Below are 17652 nucleotides of genomic sequence, written 5' to 3'. Positions count from 1 at the left end.
ACATTTAAAACAGATACAACAGAAGACAATTAATAATCATGTTGATTGTTGTACAATCCTGGAATGCCAGTAGGAAAAATGTCGTTGTTGGGCAGGAAAAACGTCTGCTTGTGGCCCCTGAACATGTTTAAGGTTATTAATTATTTTAAACTGTTGTGATTTGGTAGTTCACAGCATCTTACGAATGGTAGTGAGCTTTGGCAAAAACTGCATTGCTCAATTCATAGCGGCGTGTAGAAGAATTAAAATATCACAGATGCACTTTTATAGGTGCTGCGGTTCTTGAGTTACGTTGTAAAGAGGGCTGAAACAACAACACTTTTGTAAAACGTACATAACTCATTAACAACAATAAATTAAGCAAGTTTGCAAAGTATATGATTTGTAGAATGAACTTTTGCAAAACATCAAGGCGTTAATTTTCAATAATATATTGATATAGTTAATGAAAATCGATTTTTAGGTTGCTTCGACCAACAATACCTCGTCTACCCTTAAAACAAAACTGCCTACAGGTTACATAGGAGGTTTTGCTTTAAACATTTTCAGGGGCCAATGACACATAGGTTTTTCCTGCCCAACAACAACATGTTTTTTAGTTACAATTAGGCTGTTCCGTTTGAAACCCACACCCCCTTGTGGAAGATTTTGGAATTGGACTATTCCAGATGAAATCAATACACACCCTATGGAAGACATGACCTTAATCTTCCACCCTGGGAGTGTGAATGATAAATGGGGTTATTATTTGAATGGGTGACTCCAATTGAAATCTACACTCCATGTGTGGGAAATTAAGGGCATGTCTTCCACAGGGGGTGTATGGATCTGAACTGGAATGGCCAATTCCAACCAAATTCAAATTATTCTGAAATCCAACCATTTTCATCAATAAAAAGTGGAAATAGTGTGGAAGATTATGTCACTTTATTTACTCATTCCAATTTCTTCAAATATTTATCGAACCAATATGTGAAAGTTGACAATGAAATAAACACATTTAGAATTCAGCATAATTATTTGAATGCAACAGTCACTTTCAGGATATTTTGACCAGTGGCAATTGCAAAGACATGCTCTCGGGCCTTGTCTTTCGAGGCGAGTGAGAGCGATCACTCGCCATCACTTGCCTAAAATGAAGCTGAGGAGAGCTTTTTATCACTCGCCTACAGCTCACCTGACAAGTTTTGAGGAGAGTGATTTGTCACTCGCCAGCAATTTTCAAAAGACAAGGCCTGCTCTCTAACATCGTTATCAAGCCAGTTTGGTTCAGGTGGGGAATGAAGATCTTGCCTCCCCTGACTTGTAAAGTCCTGCGCACATATCTGAACTAAGTTTGACTCAAAATTCTAAATTTAGACATTACCTTGAGATTACTGGCATAACAATATTAATTTTTCTGGGCTTAAGAAACAAATTAACAAAGAAACCAAACAGGTCTACCCAATGTTAAAGCAGATTCAACCCATCTTGGAACGTTTTCAAACATATTCAGGCTACCAGACGATCATACATATCACGCTATGCATGACTGGCAGATAATTGACCGGCAGCCTGGATTTGTTGGAAAAACTACCACGATGGGTAGAATCTGCTATAGCAATAACAACTCCCCTCAAGTTCGGTAGTGATGTCAATACTTTTTTGTGTTTGCGCTGCAATTGTGCCAACAAAACATGCATGTAGCCATGTACGCTCTGCATGATTATCTGTAGACGCGTGATTCAAATATGCAAAATGGACTTTCCTATGTCACTACCGAACTTCAGGTGAATCAAAGTTTTGATGGTGCTACTTTCATGACTTGGTGTAGTCGACAATTTTGAAAGAAATTAAATGTCATTACAATTTTCATTTAATGATATAAAAATGAAAATCATACCTTTTGGAATGAACTTTTAATTTATCAAAATATAGATTATGGCAATATTTGATAATTCTTTAGCAGTATCCTTCTATCATAAGTCACAGCCACACAGAGTTGACATTTCTTTTGTTAACCTTAATGGATCAAAGCAAAATTCAAGTTTCTTGTTGAGCCAAGTCAATTTTAATTTGTAATGAATTTCCTCCCAACTTCCACTTTAATAAATTAGCTTCCATGGTACATGCTACCATCAAAGTTATTTCATATAAATTTGTCAGAAATAAAACAATTTGAAGTATTAATAACTCTAATATGATAAATACTAAAACATCTATCATATGAAACAAAAGCCTCACTAACAAAGGGATATGCATTAGGGAGAGGGAGAAGATGTTGTCCATCAGCCCCCCCCCCCATTTTACAACCTATAACATCATAGCCAGGGTCTTAGCTAGAAATTGAGGTTTGCCCGTCATTTGAATAAAATTGCCTGTCATTTGACCTGTAAATCATTTAACAGCCCATTGGGGGTTCAAATATGTGTTGCTATGGCCTTGTTTTGCAAATCTGATCAATAGCCTTTCTCAACACCTACAATTATAATGTAGCATCTGTCAAAGGCATTAAGTTTGCCTGCCTCTAGAGCAAACTGTCTAAAATGACAGGCAGACGGGTGGCTAGCAGTTGCTAGCATAGAGGAAAGAGACAAACAGAGAAAGTACCACCAGTCAAAGTCCCCGTGTATTGTATGCTACCAGTTCTCGCATATTCAAAAGGGCCGATTGTTCGATCGTGTCGTGTCAAACAATCACGCCAGCGCTGCGTGCCTTCGCGATAGAGCGTTGCGTGCTTTCGCGATTACACAATAGACAATGAAAATACGCGGTAATTGCGTAGCAGTCTCGCCTGTCGCATTTCATGGAACAATCGGCCCTCATTATCGGATGAGGCGGAGACTTTGACTGGTGGTACGCGCTCTGTAGTCCTCTGTGGTTGCTAGTTAAGACACTGATCATGGCATAGGACTTTTACTTCCCGAAATATTTCATGTTGCAAGGAAAAACAAAAGAAGTTGGACATTTCTCTTGGCCACATCTCAAAACCAAATTTTGAATGATCACATCACAATTTTATATGAAGAAAATAAGTGCAAAATGTAACTGAATAGAATCTATATATCTCTTTGGAATAGAAACAATGATATTAGATCACAGCTCTTGGCACATATATGAGCATTTACTCCTCACTCAAATCACTGAAATACTTGGACACGGTCATTTTTGGTGTCGCACACAATCACTTTCCCGTCCCTTGATACCGTTATGCCCCTTGGAGACGCAAACTGTCCCCCTTCAGCACCTGCTTTGCCAAAAACCACCAACGGTTGCCCCGCAGGGGTAAAAATTTGGACTCTATTATTGGTCATCTCCGATACAGCCATGTAACCATTCTGATCTATGCTAATAGCAGATGGACCCTTCAGCTCTCCTAAACCGCTGCCTTCCATTCCAAAACTGCGTACAAAACCACCCTCTGGTGTGAAGATCTGCACCCGGTTGTTGTTAGAGTCGGCGACGGCAACCTGTCCATTGGGCGTAAGCGCTATACCTGTTGGGCAGTCTAGCTTGCCAAAATCTTTCCCTCTACCCCCAAATGAACTCACATGTGCACCGGTTGCATTCAATACTCTTATCCTGTGATTGGCCCTGTCGCACACATACATCACTCCCTGAGATGAGCACGCTATACCCCACGGGCAGAATTTCTCCTCTCCTATACTGACCTTGACCCGAAGCTGACCTTTGACCTGACCTTCTACTGATACGAGTTGGATTTCTTTTCTGTCTGGGTTGCTGACACACATGTGACCTGCAGGATGGACTGCTATTCCGGTTAAACCGTGTTTGAAACTGCCGCGAGATGGCAAACTCATCGACTTCAGATGATTTCCCTAAATGAAAGAAAATAATGATAATATTAATAGACACATGTTGTAGTTTTTTCTCCAATTTGTGGCCATACACTACGAATGAGCTGTGTATTCTGATTTAGTCTAAAATGTGTGTGAAGGTCGTATTCATAGGTGCCTCAATTTGGAGCAACATGTTTCTCATTTGATAGCGCAAGTCAAACACCGTTTAAACCAATCAATAATCCTATTGCTGAAGAGGATAATAGTCTTTTACCTATTTCTATAGAATCCTTAAATAGCTCTAGACTTTGTTTGCTTTGGCTAAATCCTGTTCAAGTGGTGGGTTACAAAAAGCATTGTATTTTCTCTATGTATGTATAACCAACAATTAACAATGAGAGGACATTCCTGAACCTCGTTGACTTGGGGATGGTTTAAAATGACCGCCAATTATGACTGTTTGATATTTATTACCAGCAATGTGGAAAAAGAGACACATGTAGAACCGAAAAAGGTACCATTTGGTGAAGGAGCAGAGTTCAACAAACCATAACCCTGCTTCTGGATATCGTTTGAAGTTAAATGATATACCATTTTAAAGCTTATAATATATATTTTCTAAACACGAAATAAAACAAAATTGACTGGGCCGACTTTACGGCCGATTTGTGGTTAACGATCATATTTATGATGCCCAAAATCAAAAGAATACTATTATAATGCATAATTATTATTATTGTTCTTACGAAGTATGTCAAGAAGTGCTGTAAAGTAACAAAATCTTGGTAGCTTTGAAATACATTCCTTAGGCTATGGAAATGAAAGTTTTAGATTTGCGTCCGTCACTTTTTCAAATCACATGCAGCTGTTTTTCATTGTTCATTATTACTTTCAGTCGGTTTTGTCAACAATATTAAAGTGAATGCATTGAACAGAGGTATCATTCATGAGTTCACCGTTGCCACAACCCCTAGCTACGCAACTACGTATCTATATAACAGAGCAAATATAACAAATTTTCAAGTCTGTAATATACCAATAAGATCTTATCAAATGTAACTATACCTGATTATTAAAGAGTTTGATCTCATATGTCATGCCATTTGTGACAGCCATGGTGCCATTTGGTAGTTCTGCTACAGCCAATGGACTACTCAGGAGGCCAGGACCACCATCATACCCAAATTGTATACTCATCTGACCCATGGATGCATAGCGACTGGAAGGCTCCTGATGTTGTTCTATGTGGCTGGAATGAGGGGCTTTGACAGGAGTGACCTGAGATTTCTTTAGTGACTGAAAAGATAACATTTCAAAATATTAGTCTTGTTATCACATTATTATGTTACCATGTTTCTAAAACAGTGGTCAATCACTTGCCTTAGGGCCCATACCCCAGCCAAGTTCAGCCACAATGCTTTTTAGCTCCCATTGAACGAGGGTTTCCCCAGCTAAGCAGGGGAAAGCTGTATGCTGGTATTCAAGTGTGGGCCCTTAGGGGTTGATGGCAAGCAGTAAAGGCACTGACATGACTGACTGCATTTTTTAATAAAAACTGCATAATTCTAGCTAACACATTTAAAGCCTTAATGTACGATTTCCGTCAAATTTTAATTTTGTTATTCTTTATTCAAAATGGCGATTGAGAGTGATCAAGTTAGAGTGATAGCTCAAATCATGTAAAGAACAAATTTAAGTGCACTAAAGGGACAATTAGGGAGGGGCCAAATAGTTACCTGTGACTCATTGCTTTGTTGCTGGACTTGAGGTGGGACATGCACCTGCTCTTGATGTACTTGTGGCGTTGATTGACCACTGCCTCCACCTGTCTGTTGCTGCTGCTGCTGTTGCTGTGATACAGGCACTTGTTTGAGCTGCTGTTGTAATACAGGCACTTGTTTGAGCTGCTGCTGCTGATGCTGGCTAGCTGCTGTAGTAGTCTGGGTCTTGGATAGCTGACCGCTGGGTTTGACCACTCCCTGGTGGGATGTCATGGCTGGACCGGTCATCATCTTGGAATGACCTAGCAGCACTGGTGGTGGAGGAATTGAAGGTGATGTAGGAAGTGCAGGTGGATGAATTTTGTGGATTTGCGGGGTTGCCGTAACCTGTCCCCAGCCTCGGATGCCTGATAGTAGGTCATCCATTCCGGTTTCTAATAGGTTGAGCTGTGTTAGCTGTAGTTCGATACCACCTCGAAGACTCGCATCAACTGCTTGAGCCTGAATAAACAAATCAAACATACTTGTGTCAGAAAAATGTTTTAAAACTGATGAAGGCCAGTGTTTATCATCATTATCATGAACATCATCATTGTCATGAATATCATCATCACTTTTATTATTTTTTTTTAGTATGGACAAGATAATTAAAATGAAATGATTCAATTCAGTATCTCACATGGATCTAAAGGAGAGCTACAGGCAAATCATCTTGCTGTTCTTATATATCATATTTACAGAGGAAGTCCCACCAGAGCAGTTCTTCTGGGGTGAACAAAACCTGCCTGGTTATCAAATTAATTGTGACAAGGTTATCTCTGAATTTGACAGGTGCTAATGTTATCTCTGAATTTGTCAGGGGCTAATTGAAGCAATAACATTAAAACATCAATTAGCACCTGTCAAATTCAGAGATAACCTTGTCACTGATTAATTTGATAACCAGGCAGGTTTGGTTCACCCCAGAAGAAAAGCTCTGGTGGGACTTCCTCTTTAAAGTTACATTACATCCTAGAGGTGGTGACATACCTGTGAAACCATGGTTACAACCTGATCATGATCATTCCTGGTCCCAACTGTTGCACTTTGCGATAATTTCTCTCGCAATGCTACACACAATTTATCCATCCCTTGTTTCTTCACCTCAACCTTGACGTCCTCCGTCTCTACACTGAGTAACGCTCTCTGATATATGGTCTCTATATCTTTTAGTAACTGCACCTTGCGTTGGCGAACAATGCCCTCCACGTGATCTAGCACATCTGTAATTCTCTTTTGGGCAGCGGCTCTCCACTGCTGATAGCGTTGTCTTTCTTCTTGGAGGGACTGGTTGGCTTTGGTAAACACCTGGTTAAAAATAAAGCAAAAACAATAATGTCGACACACTATGATAATAATAATGCAACTGGCACACTCAATCCCAATCATACCATTCTCTAAATTGTCAAGTTTAGGCCAAGTAAAATAAATAACATGTATATTGTCTGGACTTTTTCCAAATTTGGTGAGGGATGCCCTTATTATTTGTTAATTTGTTACAAATCTACTATTCATTTCTGTGTAAAATTGCAATAATTACAAAGGCTTGGTCAACACATCATAAAAATAGGGAGGCCCTGATATTTTTGTTATTTCCCCAAAGCCTTACTCTAGCTTGAAGAAAGTGGATGCAATGTGTTTATAAATGATAATCAAGACCTTCTTAACATGTCTTTTCATAGTTTTCATAACAACAATTTTAGAAACAAGGTAAGGGAGCAAATTGGAAAAATAACAAAAATATTTGAAAATCTCCACAAATCTGTGAGGGCAGGGACGATAAACATGTTATTTATTTGACTTGGCCTTATACAATGTAACATTGAAGTGACTAGCATCTGTACTTGCTATGAATGCAATATCTCGCTACGCTGCATTACCTGGTTCTGGTTTCAACCATCAGGAAGCTTAGATCAGTTCACTTGATATTATTTTACCAAAATATTATAACTTCCTGCTACATACATGCAACAAACTATATACTATGATCAGCTCCTGATAGGCGGGAATTATTCGGTTTTTGTTACTGCGCGAGGCAATAAAGTTCCAACTTACGCACGCGTAAATTCACAAAAGCACGCATCATTCACGCAAAGCGCAGTGCGTATAGGTACTACGCCTAGCTGTGTGTACGCCATTCTGTATCAATCCACGATGTTATGAGTCCCACCTATTAAGAGCTGATCAGAGTATAATCAGTTGATCAATATTCTAGATAATACATGTAGATAATAGTTTTTTCTTAACCACTTGGTGGTTTTTCACATTTTTGTTCCATGCCTGAATAGTCACATTTTTATTTTTGGATTCTTGGATGAAATTTCCAAGTCAAATGAATTTTCAAGAGTGAAATCAACATCATTACATTAGGTGGAGTTGAAAACCAAAAGGCAAATTTATGGAAACCCAAGCATGAAATACTCCCAACTTTGGGTGAGTGACATCAGGGCCTCGATTTCGTCTTGGTTTGCGAGAATCAAAATCCATCATAGTCGCTGCACTTACTGTATGATTTGAGAGAAGTTGATTCTCGCAACCTTATCATACGAAAATCATTACGAGAATTGATTCTGTAATTCTTGTCGAAATCTAGGCCCTGGACATGATCACATTACTGGAAAATTCCAAACTCCCATTTGTTTTCAAAATAGATTTTATGCTAACATTATCAAGTTTAACATTATGTTAAAATGCTTCACTTACATCTTTGTCTCTTTCCATGAGTAGCAAAGTACCCTGTAGACTCCTTTGTAAATCTACCGGGCTGTGATCAATTGGCTTTTTTATGGGGCTTCTTGGCGGTTGTCCTGTATGTGTTTGAAGTGCCTTAGTCCTATGATGCTCAAGGAATCTCTGCATGGTGAGATCATTTGGAAATGCTGCCACACCGCCAGGGGGTACAGGACTCTCCTCCCGACACTCTGGACAGATGATGGAATTGTACTGAACAAGACCATGAAGACACGCTTCACACAGGGTGTGTTTGCACGGCAACTGCTTTGGGGCCGTCTTGAATTGCTCGTAGCATATCGGACACTCCAGCAAATTGGCAAAGCTGGCGTCAGATGCCATTTTGAGTGTATCGGTACCAGGTTGCCTGCAACATAAAAATTTTAAAATGTTTTTAAAATAGTGAGTACACTTTTATTGGGATATCTGGATGCTCAGCGCGTGAAAGTTGATTACACATGAGTTAGTTCGCTCAAAGCATGCAAAAATTTACATATACCCAAATCAAGGTACATGCATATCATTCATGCATACCGGTACATGTACAAAATGTTCATTTGCACAATTTACTAAAAACAAGGAATATTTCTGTTTTTCGTTGAGTTGTAGGAGGGGGACATTCCCGGCATTCCGGGCAATAACCTGTGCCCCCCCCCCCCCTAATAATATTTTGGTTATCTTTTCTTTTAGACCACCCGAGCTATAGGGACTAAAATTTTTCATAAAGGTTTACATTTGCATTAACAGTTGCCAAACACTTAAAATTCAAGGTTTAATGTATTTGAAGGCACACAGGGCTGGGAGCTGTAACTAGGCGAGTTAAAAAAAGGCGAGTTAAAGAAAAGCGAGTTAAAAAGGCGAGTTACCCCGCACAGAGATTAGGTTTTTTGGCAATTACCCCCCATGAAGTAAGCTAAAGGCGAGTTACGACAACACCAACAAGTTCCACCGGCGAGTTACGACAAGACCATCAAGTCCTGCAAGCGAGTTACGACAACACCATCAAGTCCTGCAAGCGAGTTACGACAACACCGTCAAGTCCTGCAAGCGAGTTACGACAACACCATCAAGTCATGTAAGCGAGTTACAGCAATGCCATCAAGTCCCTCCGGCGAGTTACAGCAACACCATCAAGTCCCATTGGCGAGTTATGATGTAGGTTTTTCCTGCGAGGTCTTCAATTTGGAAAGTAATGTTTTACCTTGTAATATCATAATATTAATTAATTATTCATGTACTCTCACCATACTTGCAGATCTGTTAATTGATATATTTATTACATTGCTGGGCCTCTCTGACAAGTGGTTCCTGCTTAAAATTATTATTTGCTCCAAGGTTACCCAATACATTACCCTGAACATAGGTGCCCTCATCATTAATTACCCAGCATGTGATAATTAGCCTTCTTGACAAATGGCAGACAACAACAGATGGTGAGAATTTAATATATATAAAGCATTTGATATTTGAAATCATAACTCGCCAATGGGACTTGCAGTAAAAATCTTAACTCACTTATTGGATTTGTCGTAACTCGCCGGCGGGACTTGTTGAAAATCTTAACTCGCCAATGGGACTTGTCGTAACTCGCTGGCGGGACTTGCCGTAAAAATCCTAACTCGCCGGTGGGACTTGCCGTAAAAATCTTAACTCGCCGGCGGGACTTGCCGTAAAAATCTTAACTCGCTTGTGGGACTTGTCGTAACTCGCCGGCAGGACTTGTTGTAAATCTTAACTTCGCCGATGGGACTTGTCATTATTCTCAGCAGGGGTCACTCTTTAATCTCTGCAGGGGGTAACTCGCCAATCTAACTCGCTTTTCATCTAACTCGCCCATTCTTAACTCGCCATTTACCTGTCCCCTAGGCGGCTTATAAATGATGGAAGTTATGGGTAAACTGTAATAATTTTAAGATAAACAACTTCTTGAAAACAAGTGAAAATGGTAATTCTTCTCGAAGTTTTGTCTCAAAAACCATTTAAAAAAAAACATACCTTCATCAATTCCTGTCACAAGAAAAGATGATCTGGAAAGTTTTAAAGAATTTATGAAATGAGGGAATTTTCTTAGACTTGTTTTTTTGAGAATGTGCCATCTTCAATCTTGAATTTAGAATAGCATCACCATCATGCAGCTAAAAAAAACTGTCAAAAGCGCTTGAAAATGCATGATACGCTGGTGTAAATTACTGGACAAAAAAAGCGTACCAACTCTCAGGGTTCGGTTTTTGCCGGCAAAAACCTGTTTTTTCCGGCAAAGCGATAATAACTGGCAAATACCTGTTTTTGCCAGTTTTTGCCTGGCTTAAACCAGCAAAAATGGCAAAAACTCATAAGCACTCAAATATTAACAATTACACAGAAAGGCTGAGAAAGCTCATAATTTTTAATGAATCATTCATTCAACATATATTTGGTCTTATCAAGTCCTTCAAATGAAAAAGTTTTGAATCTGATATATCATATATGCCACATTTCGGTTAAATGCACTAGCAAATGCATGCCTTTATTTTCTTTTAAAATATGTTACTTATAATTGCAAAATTTAGCCTTGTTACACTTGGGATTTTTTTTTTATTTAATTCATTTTTGAGATACAAAATTTGAACTTTAAATCACTTTTTTAGTTTTTGCCACTTTTGCCGGCAAAAACTGGCAAAAAACTGTTTTTGCCAAGTGGTAAAAACCATGTTTTTTCCACCTGCGAACCCTGACATTAAGCACTAGTGCTACCCGGAATTTTCAAAGCTTGCACCACAGGTTTTGCATCCAGCTCTTACACAGTATGTACTTCAAAAATAGGGATAAAACATGAATTTATGAACAAAAGAAAGATTGTTTGCTGAAATGGAAGATATATTTTTATAGCTAAAGGCAATCTTTTAGACCACCCAAGCTAAATTATATAAAGTTAAAATTACAGCACTAATTTATCAAATTAAACTTTCACATCAAGGTTCAACTTTCTTTGAGCTACCATAATTATGTATAGACCTTTTTCTCAGACGTCACCAATCAATCGATATTGGGGTCCAGCATTCGAGTCATCAGCACCCAAAGCGCAAATATCGGCGCCCGGGCGTGCGATCAACTTTATGCCACGCTAGGCGTCCTGCGTGGAATTGCCAGCTCGCAGTACGCGTTTAGTTCGCTACGGTGTAAAAAGTAAACAAAATTGTGAAACAAAACAAAGATTGAATTTTAAATAGCATCGAGGTTTTTCCGTATGTTTTGTATTTTATGGCATCAAAACAAGCTGGAACAAAGGTAACTAGTATACAGTTCCCGTTTAAACAATTATTTTATGGAAGCTAAAGTGAAATATGACAAAACAGAGGAGAAAATTCGCAGTATTTGGTGTTTTTACACACGTGGACACGTGAGAAACGCACCTGTTGTTTATTTACATCTCAGACCCCAATATCGATTAGGTGACGTCATCAGAAAAAGGTCTATACCTTCCACTCCGTCAAAAAACCCAAACAGGGTAATAAACCGGTAATGCAAGCTCCAACACTTTAGCGTACATGTAGCACAAATGTGTGATATAATTTCTCAGCACAGAAAATACTGATTTGCATTGTCTTTGCCAACTTTGGAAATTATTAAAAATTGATTTCTCTGATAAGAAATCAAACTTTTGGAATTGTTTTATCAAGAGATACAAAATGTAAAGTGTATGTATTTATTTTATGGCAGGTTTTGTGATTTCCCCCATCAAGGTTCAACTTTCTTTGAGTTACCATAATTATGTATATAGACCTTTTTCTCAGACGTCACCAATCAATCGATATTGGGGTCCAGCATTGAGTCATCAGCACCCAAGCGCAAATATCGCGCCCGGCCTTGCTAGCAACAGCGATCAACTTTATGCCACGCTAGGCGTCCTGCGCGGAATTGCCAGCTCGCAGTACGCGTTTAGTTCGCTACGGTGTAAAAAGTAAACAAAATTGTGAAACAAAACAAAGATTGAATTTTAAATAGCATCGAGGTTTTTCCGTATGTTTTGTATTTTATGGCATCAAAACAAGCTGGAACAAAGGTAACTAGTATACAGTTCCCGTTTGAACGATTATTTTATGGAAGCTAAAGTGAAATATGACAAAACAGAGGAGAAAATTCGCAGTATTTGGTGTTTTTACACCGTGGACATGTGAGAAACGCACGTGTTGTTTATTTACATCTCAGACCCCAATATCGATTTAGGTGACGTCATCAGAAAAAGGTCTACCTTCCACTCCATCAAAAAACCCAAACAGGGTAATAAACCGGTAATGCAAGCTCCAACACTTTAGCGTAGCACAAATGTGTGATATAATTTCATGACTTCGATTTTAGTGCCGTAAGGTTCCATGTACCAAATTTTTTAGATGCGTTTTTCATCTTTTTTAGTGATTGTACATACAATAGGTATGCTAGGTGAATTCAAATTTGCCATCAAACTGCATCATTTAACATATCAAATTAAAGCCCTTGAGACTTGAGTAAAGAAAGCCAAAACTGAAAACATTTTTGTCACAGCACTTTCCGTAACAAAGTTACATCTTGTCAAAGATTGACTTTCATCAAAAAGATTCTGCTGGCAAAATTCCCCAAAACGGCATTTAGGGGTGTTTCAATAACGAAAATGTCATACCGATAAATGGGCGATCTTTTCCTTTAGACCACCCTTGCTATATAGGGACTAAATTGTTACTTTTGCATCAAGGTTTACTTTTGCATCAAGGTTAAACAGTTGCCAAACACTTTGAAGTCACGGTTTATTGTACTGGAAGGAGGGCAGGTTTCGATAAATGAGGGAAATTATGGGGTAAAAAACAAGGTTAAAACAACTTTTTGAAAACAAGTGAAAACGGCTATTCTGCTGAGAAGTTTTGTCTCAAAAAACAATTAAAAATTATCGGAAAAGCAAGAAACATACCTTTATAAAAATCAGCATCACTTCCGACACATAAAAAGATGATCAGATGAGTGGAAAGTGGCAAAGAATTTGTGAAAAATGGTTGAATTTTTTAAAGAAAAATACTTTGTGTTTTTCGAGAAATCTGCCATCTTGAATAAATGCAGAATTGCGTCAGGCAGTAAAAAACTGTCAAACGCGCTTGAAAATCCTTGATACGCGAAAGCGTAAATCACCGTCAAACGCAGCGCTGTGCTACGCGAAAGTTTTGAAGTTTGTATCACCGGTTTGGTATTCAGCTCTTTTACGTCAAAAATTGCGATAAAAACATGGATTTTGGAACAAAATGAAGCTTGTTCGACGAAGTAATTAAAGGTATGTTTGTATAGCTAAGAACATGTTTAACCTTGATGGGTCAGTCCATGTCAAAACAGACTGAGTGTACACCCACCCTCTTGGATTATGCCCTCCTTTGGCTCAGGGGTACCTTTCATGGACCCCTAGGTGAGGTCTAAGAAAAAATTCAAATTCAATTTAGTTTCGAATGGCGGGCCATCTAAGTTTGGCGACCTTGACCAAAATTGGGAATTTAAGGTGTCCAAATGACAAAGCGCTCTCTTTGAGAGGCATTTTCTTCTTAATTAAATCAGTTGTGACCCTCTTTTTTGAATGTGGTCACTCACTGGCTGTGTCTGAAATGCCTAATGCCAAAAAGATTGATTTGAATTTAGTTGGCATTTCAGAGGGGTCAAAATCAGCACTTCATACTGTTCAATCAAATTATCTTTGATTTTGAAGGACCCATAATAATGCCACAGTGCACTTATAGGTCCTAATTATGTTCAGAATGGATTAACCATGTGCCAATGTCTATGAGCAATTCAAAAAAAAAAGAGAAATTTCTAGACCCCCTACAGAATTTTAGGCCCCTCTAAAGTGGTTCAGCCACAAATGGCGCTTAAAATCGGCAAATTTTGACACCTAATAACTTTAGGTGTACACCAGATATGAATTTCTAGTCTTGCATCTGAAAGAATGTAGTCTAATGTTACTAGGAACATAAGATTTGTTTTGTATTTTTTGTGTTTTGATACTTTCAAAAGGTCGTTGACCTATGAACCTTTTTCGTCATAGCGCCCTCCTGAAAGGTCTGACACATAACAAACTACATTTTGGAATCCTCATGACCATACGAGTAATTTGATATATTACTTGACATAATTGGGAGCATTCTGAAAATTTGACCCCCATAACCTGTACTTTGCATGTGCATCGTTGCCAGGAAGTGCATTTTTGACCCCTTAAAAATCCATACAGAGGATTAGAAAGTAGTTTTTTCTTATTACTTGACTCAAGAGCAACTTGAAATATCAGGATAAATAATACAAATGGCTATAAAGTGATCAAAAATAATAAAAAATATCATACTAAAATTGGCATTTTGTACCGTATCCTGTATGCATGGTATGTTAGGCAAAAATGACTATTTTTGAAAGCGTCAACTTAATACTAAAACACAAAAAATACAAAACAAATCTTATGTTCCTAGTAGCATTAAACTACATACTTTCAGATGCAAAAGACTAGAAATTCATATCTGGTGTACACCTAAAGTTATTAGGGGTCAAAATTTGCCGACTTTAAGTGCCATTTGTGGCTGAACCACTTTAGGGGTGGCCTAAAATTCTGTAGGGGTCTAGAAATTTCTCCTTTTTGAATTGCTCATAGACATTGGCATATGGTTAATCCATTCTGAACATAATTAGGACCTATAAGTGCACTGTGACATTATCATGGGTCCTTCAAAATCAAGATAATTTGATTGAACAGTACGAAGTGCTGATTTTGACCCCTCTGAAATCCCAACGAAATTCAAATCTATCTTTTTTGGCATTAGGTATTTCAGACACAGCCAGTGAGTGACCACATTCAAAAAGAGGATCACAACTGATTCAATTAAGAAGAAAGTGTCCCTCAAAGAGAGCACTTTGGCATTTGGACCCCTTAAATTCACAATTTTGGTCGAGGTCGCCAAACTTTGATTGCCCGCCATTCAAAGCGAAATGGAATTTGAATTTTTTCTTGTGACCTCACCTAGGGATCCATGAAAGGTACTCCTGAGCCAAAGGAGAGCAAAATCCAAGAGGGTGGGTGTACACTCAATCTGTTTCGACATGGACTGACCCTGAATCCCCTGATGCGAAAGTTTAATTTGATAAATTCGTAATTTTAACCATATATAGTTCGGGTGGTCTAAAAGAAAAGATCGCCGATAAATGACACGTCTGTTTTGCCCGTTTTTTTTAAGTTTGCCTTGCGAACTAGGCAGGGTCTGAAACCGTCTGATTATTCTGTCTACCTTTCGAAAAACCAAAAAATGCTTGCCCCCTATAATTCACCACCCCGGGGGTACGCATAATTATTGCACCACATAAACCTGACCGCTATCATGGCTATATAAATAATTATTTTTTAAGCTTATTCAAATGTATTAAAATATTGCATGACCATTTTGCATGCCTGCATTGCATTGTTCAACGTGTACGTGACAAGACTACCGTATTGTCATTTATAAAGTCATTATTTCTGATTGCGCAAACACCGTTACAATAATAAATGATATCTTACCAAAATACTACGTTTATTTAGGGATTCAGACTCGCTAAGGTAGAATATTTTGACGATTTGGTGGTGTTCTTTCGTGTTCTTTCTGCTGTTTTTTCGACGCTCTGCTTCCTGTTTGTTAGATGCGACCTTTGACCCGATCACGGTCATTTGCTCTAATTTCCCAGTCGTTTATAATGAGAAAGACAGAGCTAAGGGACCGATCGTTATTTACGGCAGGGGGAATGGGTGTTTTGGCAAAATATCGACAAAAATTTCGCGTTCCCCTAGTCACGATTATCGCACTTTCAGTTTCCCACGCGTTTGAACGGGAATTGGATTGCGTACTTTTCGATGTCTAGTGAGCAAATTTTTTCAATATTTTGAGAAAATGATGTCAAATTTTCTATTCTGTATTGTTTGGTAATAATGTCTTTTGCCAATAGTATGTTTAAAGTTGTAATTTTGTGTTTTTGATCGCAAAGATCGGATATTTTCGTTCCCGATTCGAATTCTGAACCCTTCGCAAGGGTGCCGATTTCAGCAGAACTTTGACGATAATTTTGCCTTTTGGACACTAAAATGCTTTCGATCCTTAATTTTGTTTCAACCGAGTCTTAAATTAGCAAGCACAATACGGTTGGTACCACTTTTATATACATTGATGAAATTTTAAAGATTTTTTTTCAAGTTTCTAACCGGCGCAAATCGTTAAGTGTGTATTTCCCATTGACATCCAAAATGGCGTAAGCCAGTCCTCAATATACATAGGTACGGCGTATATAGGACTGGCAAGCGAGTCTACGTTCCCCCCCCCCCTCGCGTCCGCTCAAAATTTTCGCGTTCCCCTTGTTTTCCCAATTTTCTCCATTTAAAATTTAACAATCCCCCTCCTGGTTCAACTAAAATTTCAGGTTCCCCCCTCAAGACCACAAAAAAAATTTCATGTTCCCCCTAAATTTACCCATTCCCCCCTGCCATAAATAACGATCGCTCCCTAAAATTAAAAAAAAAACAATTCGTTACCGAACTGAAATGGGTTGGTGTTTTTTTTTTAACTTGATTTTAGGACAAGTTGACAATATTTCTTGTAACTTAAATAATCATGGCCATATCACTTCATAATGCTACAAACGAATTTTTTGGGGGTCCCCCGGACGCCCCGAGGATCCCCGTTCAAGTTCCAGATTGACCTTGACCTAGGTCAATCTAGAAAACGGGGACCCCCCTCAAAATTCGTTTGTAGCATTATGAAGTGATATGGCCATGATTATTAAAGTTACAAGAAATTTTCGACTTTGCCTGAAAAACGGGCACCCCAAAACTCTTCATAATGCTACAAACGAACTTTGAGGGGTCCCCATTTTTAGGTCCCCGTTTTCCAGATTACCCTGGGTCATGTCAATCTGGAAAACGGGGACCCCCGGCGGGGACCCCAGAGTTTTGTATGTTGGACAAGAGGTCCTTCACTTTCAGAACTTAAAAATGTAAATTAGTATGGTGAATATTATTTATTGGCTAGATTTGGAGACTCAAAAGTTGAAAAACGAGACGCCTAGAAATTTGTCAGTATAGCTTTATGGCCTAGCGCCTTGGGGTGATAGGGGTCCCCGTTTTCGGGTCCCCGTTTTCCAAACTTCCGATATAAGCTTCCGAAATCCGTGATAATATTTGATGAAATAAAAACGAGTCCACTATTATTTTATAAATAAAAAAAAAACAATATAAAAACCTTGATACATAGCCTACCAATGCCTATCTATAGTCAATGTACTGATGTCAATGACCTTAGTAGTTAATTGTTCAGTGGCGGCACTACGGGGGGGGGGGGCATTTACCACGCCGCCCAAATTTTAAGTTTCTTGCCGCTCCCCGGTTC

The 17652-nt window shown here is 38.7% G+C and overlaps 2 protein-coding genes across 2 annotated transcripts in view; one reads left to right on the top strand and one right to left on the bottom strand.

Annotated features, from left to right (window-relative positions):
* The window catches only part of LOC140159303 (F-box/LRR-repeat protein 4-like), a 52102-nt gene that overhangs the window by 25158 nt on the left and 9292 nt on the right, over positions 1-17652 (top strand). The window lies entirely within an intron of this gene.
* LOC140159302 (uncharacterized) lies at positions 505-15922 on the bottom strand. The gene is made up of 6 exons (XM_072182726.1): positions 15798-15922; positions 8243-8636; positions 6530-6847; positions 5516-6001; positions 4845-5075; positions 505-3818 (listed from the first exon to the last, which is right to left on the bottom strand). Exons 2-6 carry the CDS (start codon positions 8609-8611, stop codon positions 3120-3122), a joined length of 2103 nt encoding a protein of 700 aa, XP_072038827.1. The 5' UTR covers positions 8612-8636; positions 15798-15922; the 3' UTR covers positions 505-3119.

This window comes from Amphiura filiformis, chromosome 8, assembly GCF_039555335.1.
Source record: "Amphiura filiformis chromosome 8, Afil_fr2py, whole genome shotgun sequence".
Classification (NCBI taxonomy): domain Eukaryota; kingdom Metazoa; phylum Echinodermata; class Ophiuroidea; order Amphilepidida; family Amphiuridae; genus Amphiura; species Amphiura filiformis.
This window is presented reverse-complemented; position numbering and strand designations above follow the sequence as displayed.

Excerpts from the sequence above, each read along its gene's own strand:
- LOC140159302 (XM_072182726.1), bottom strand. The coding sequence starts at position 8,611 with ATGGCATCTGACGCCAGCTTTGCCAATTTGCTGGAGTGTCCGATATGC. Across the intron at positions 6,002-6,529 it reads TTGTAACCATGGTTTCACAG|GCTCAAGCAGTTGATGCGAG; the intron begins GTATGTCACCAC and ends TTGTTTATTCAG. Across the intron at positions 5,076-5,515 it reads AACAAAGCAATGAGTCACAG|TCACTAAAGAAATCTCAGGT; the intron begins GTAACTATTTGG and ends TTATCTTTTCAG.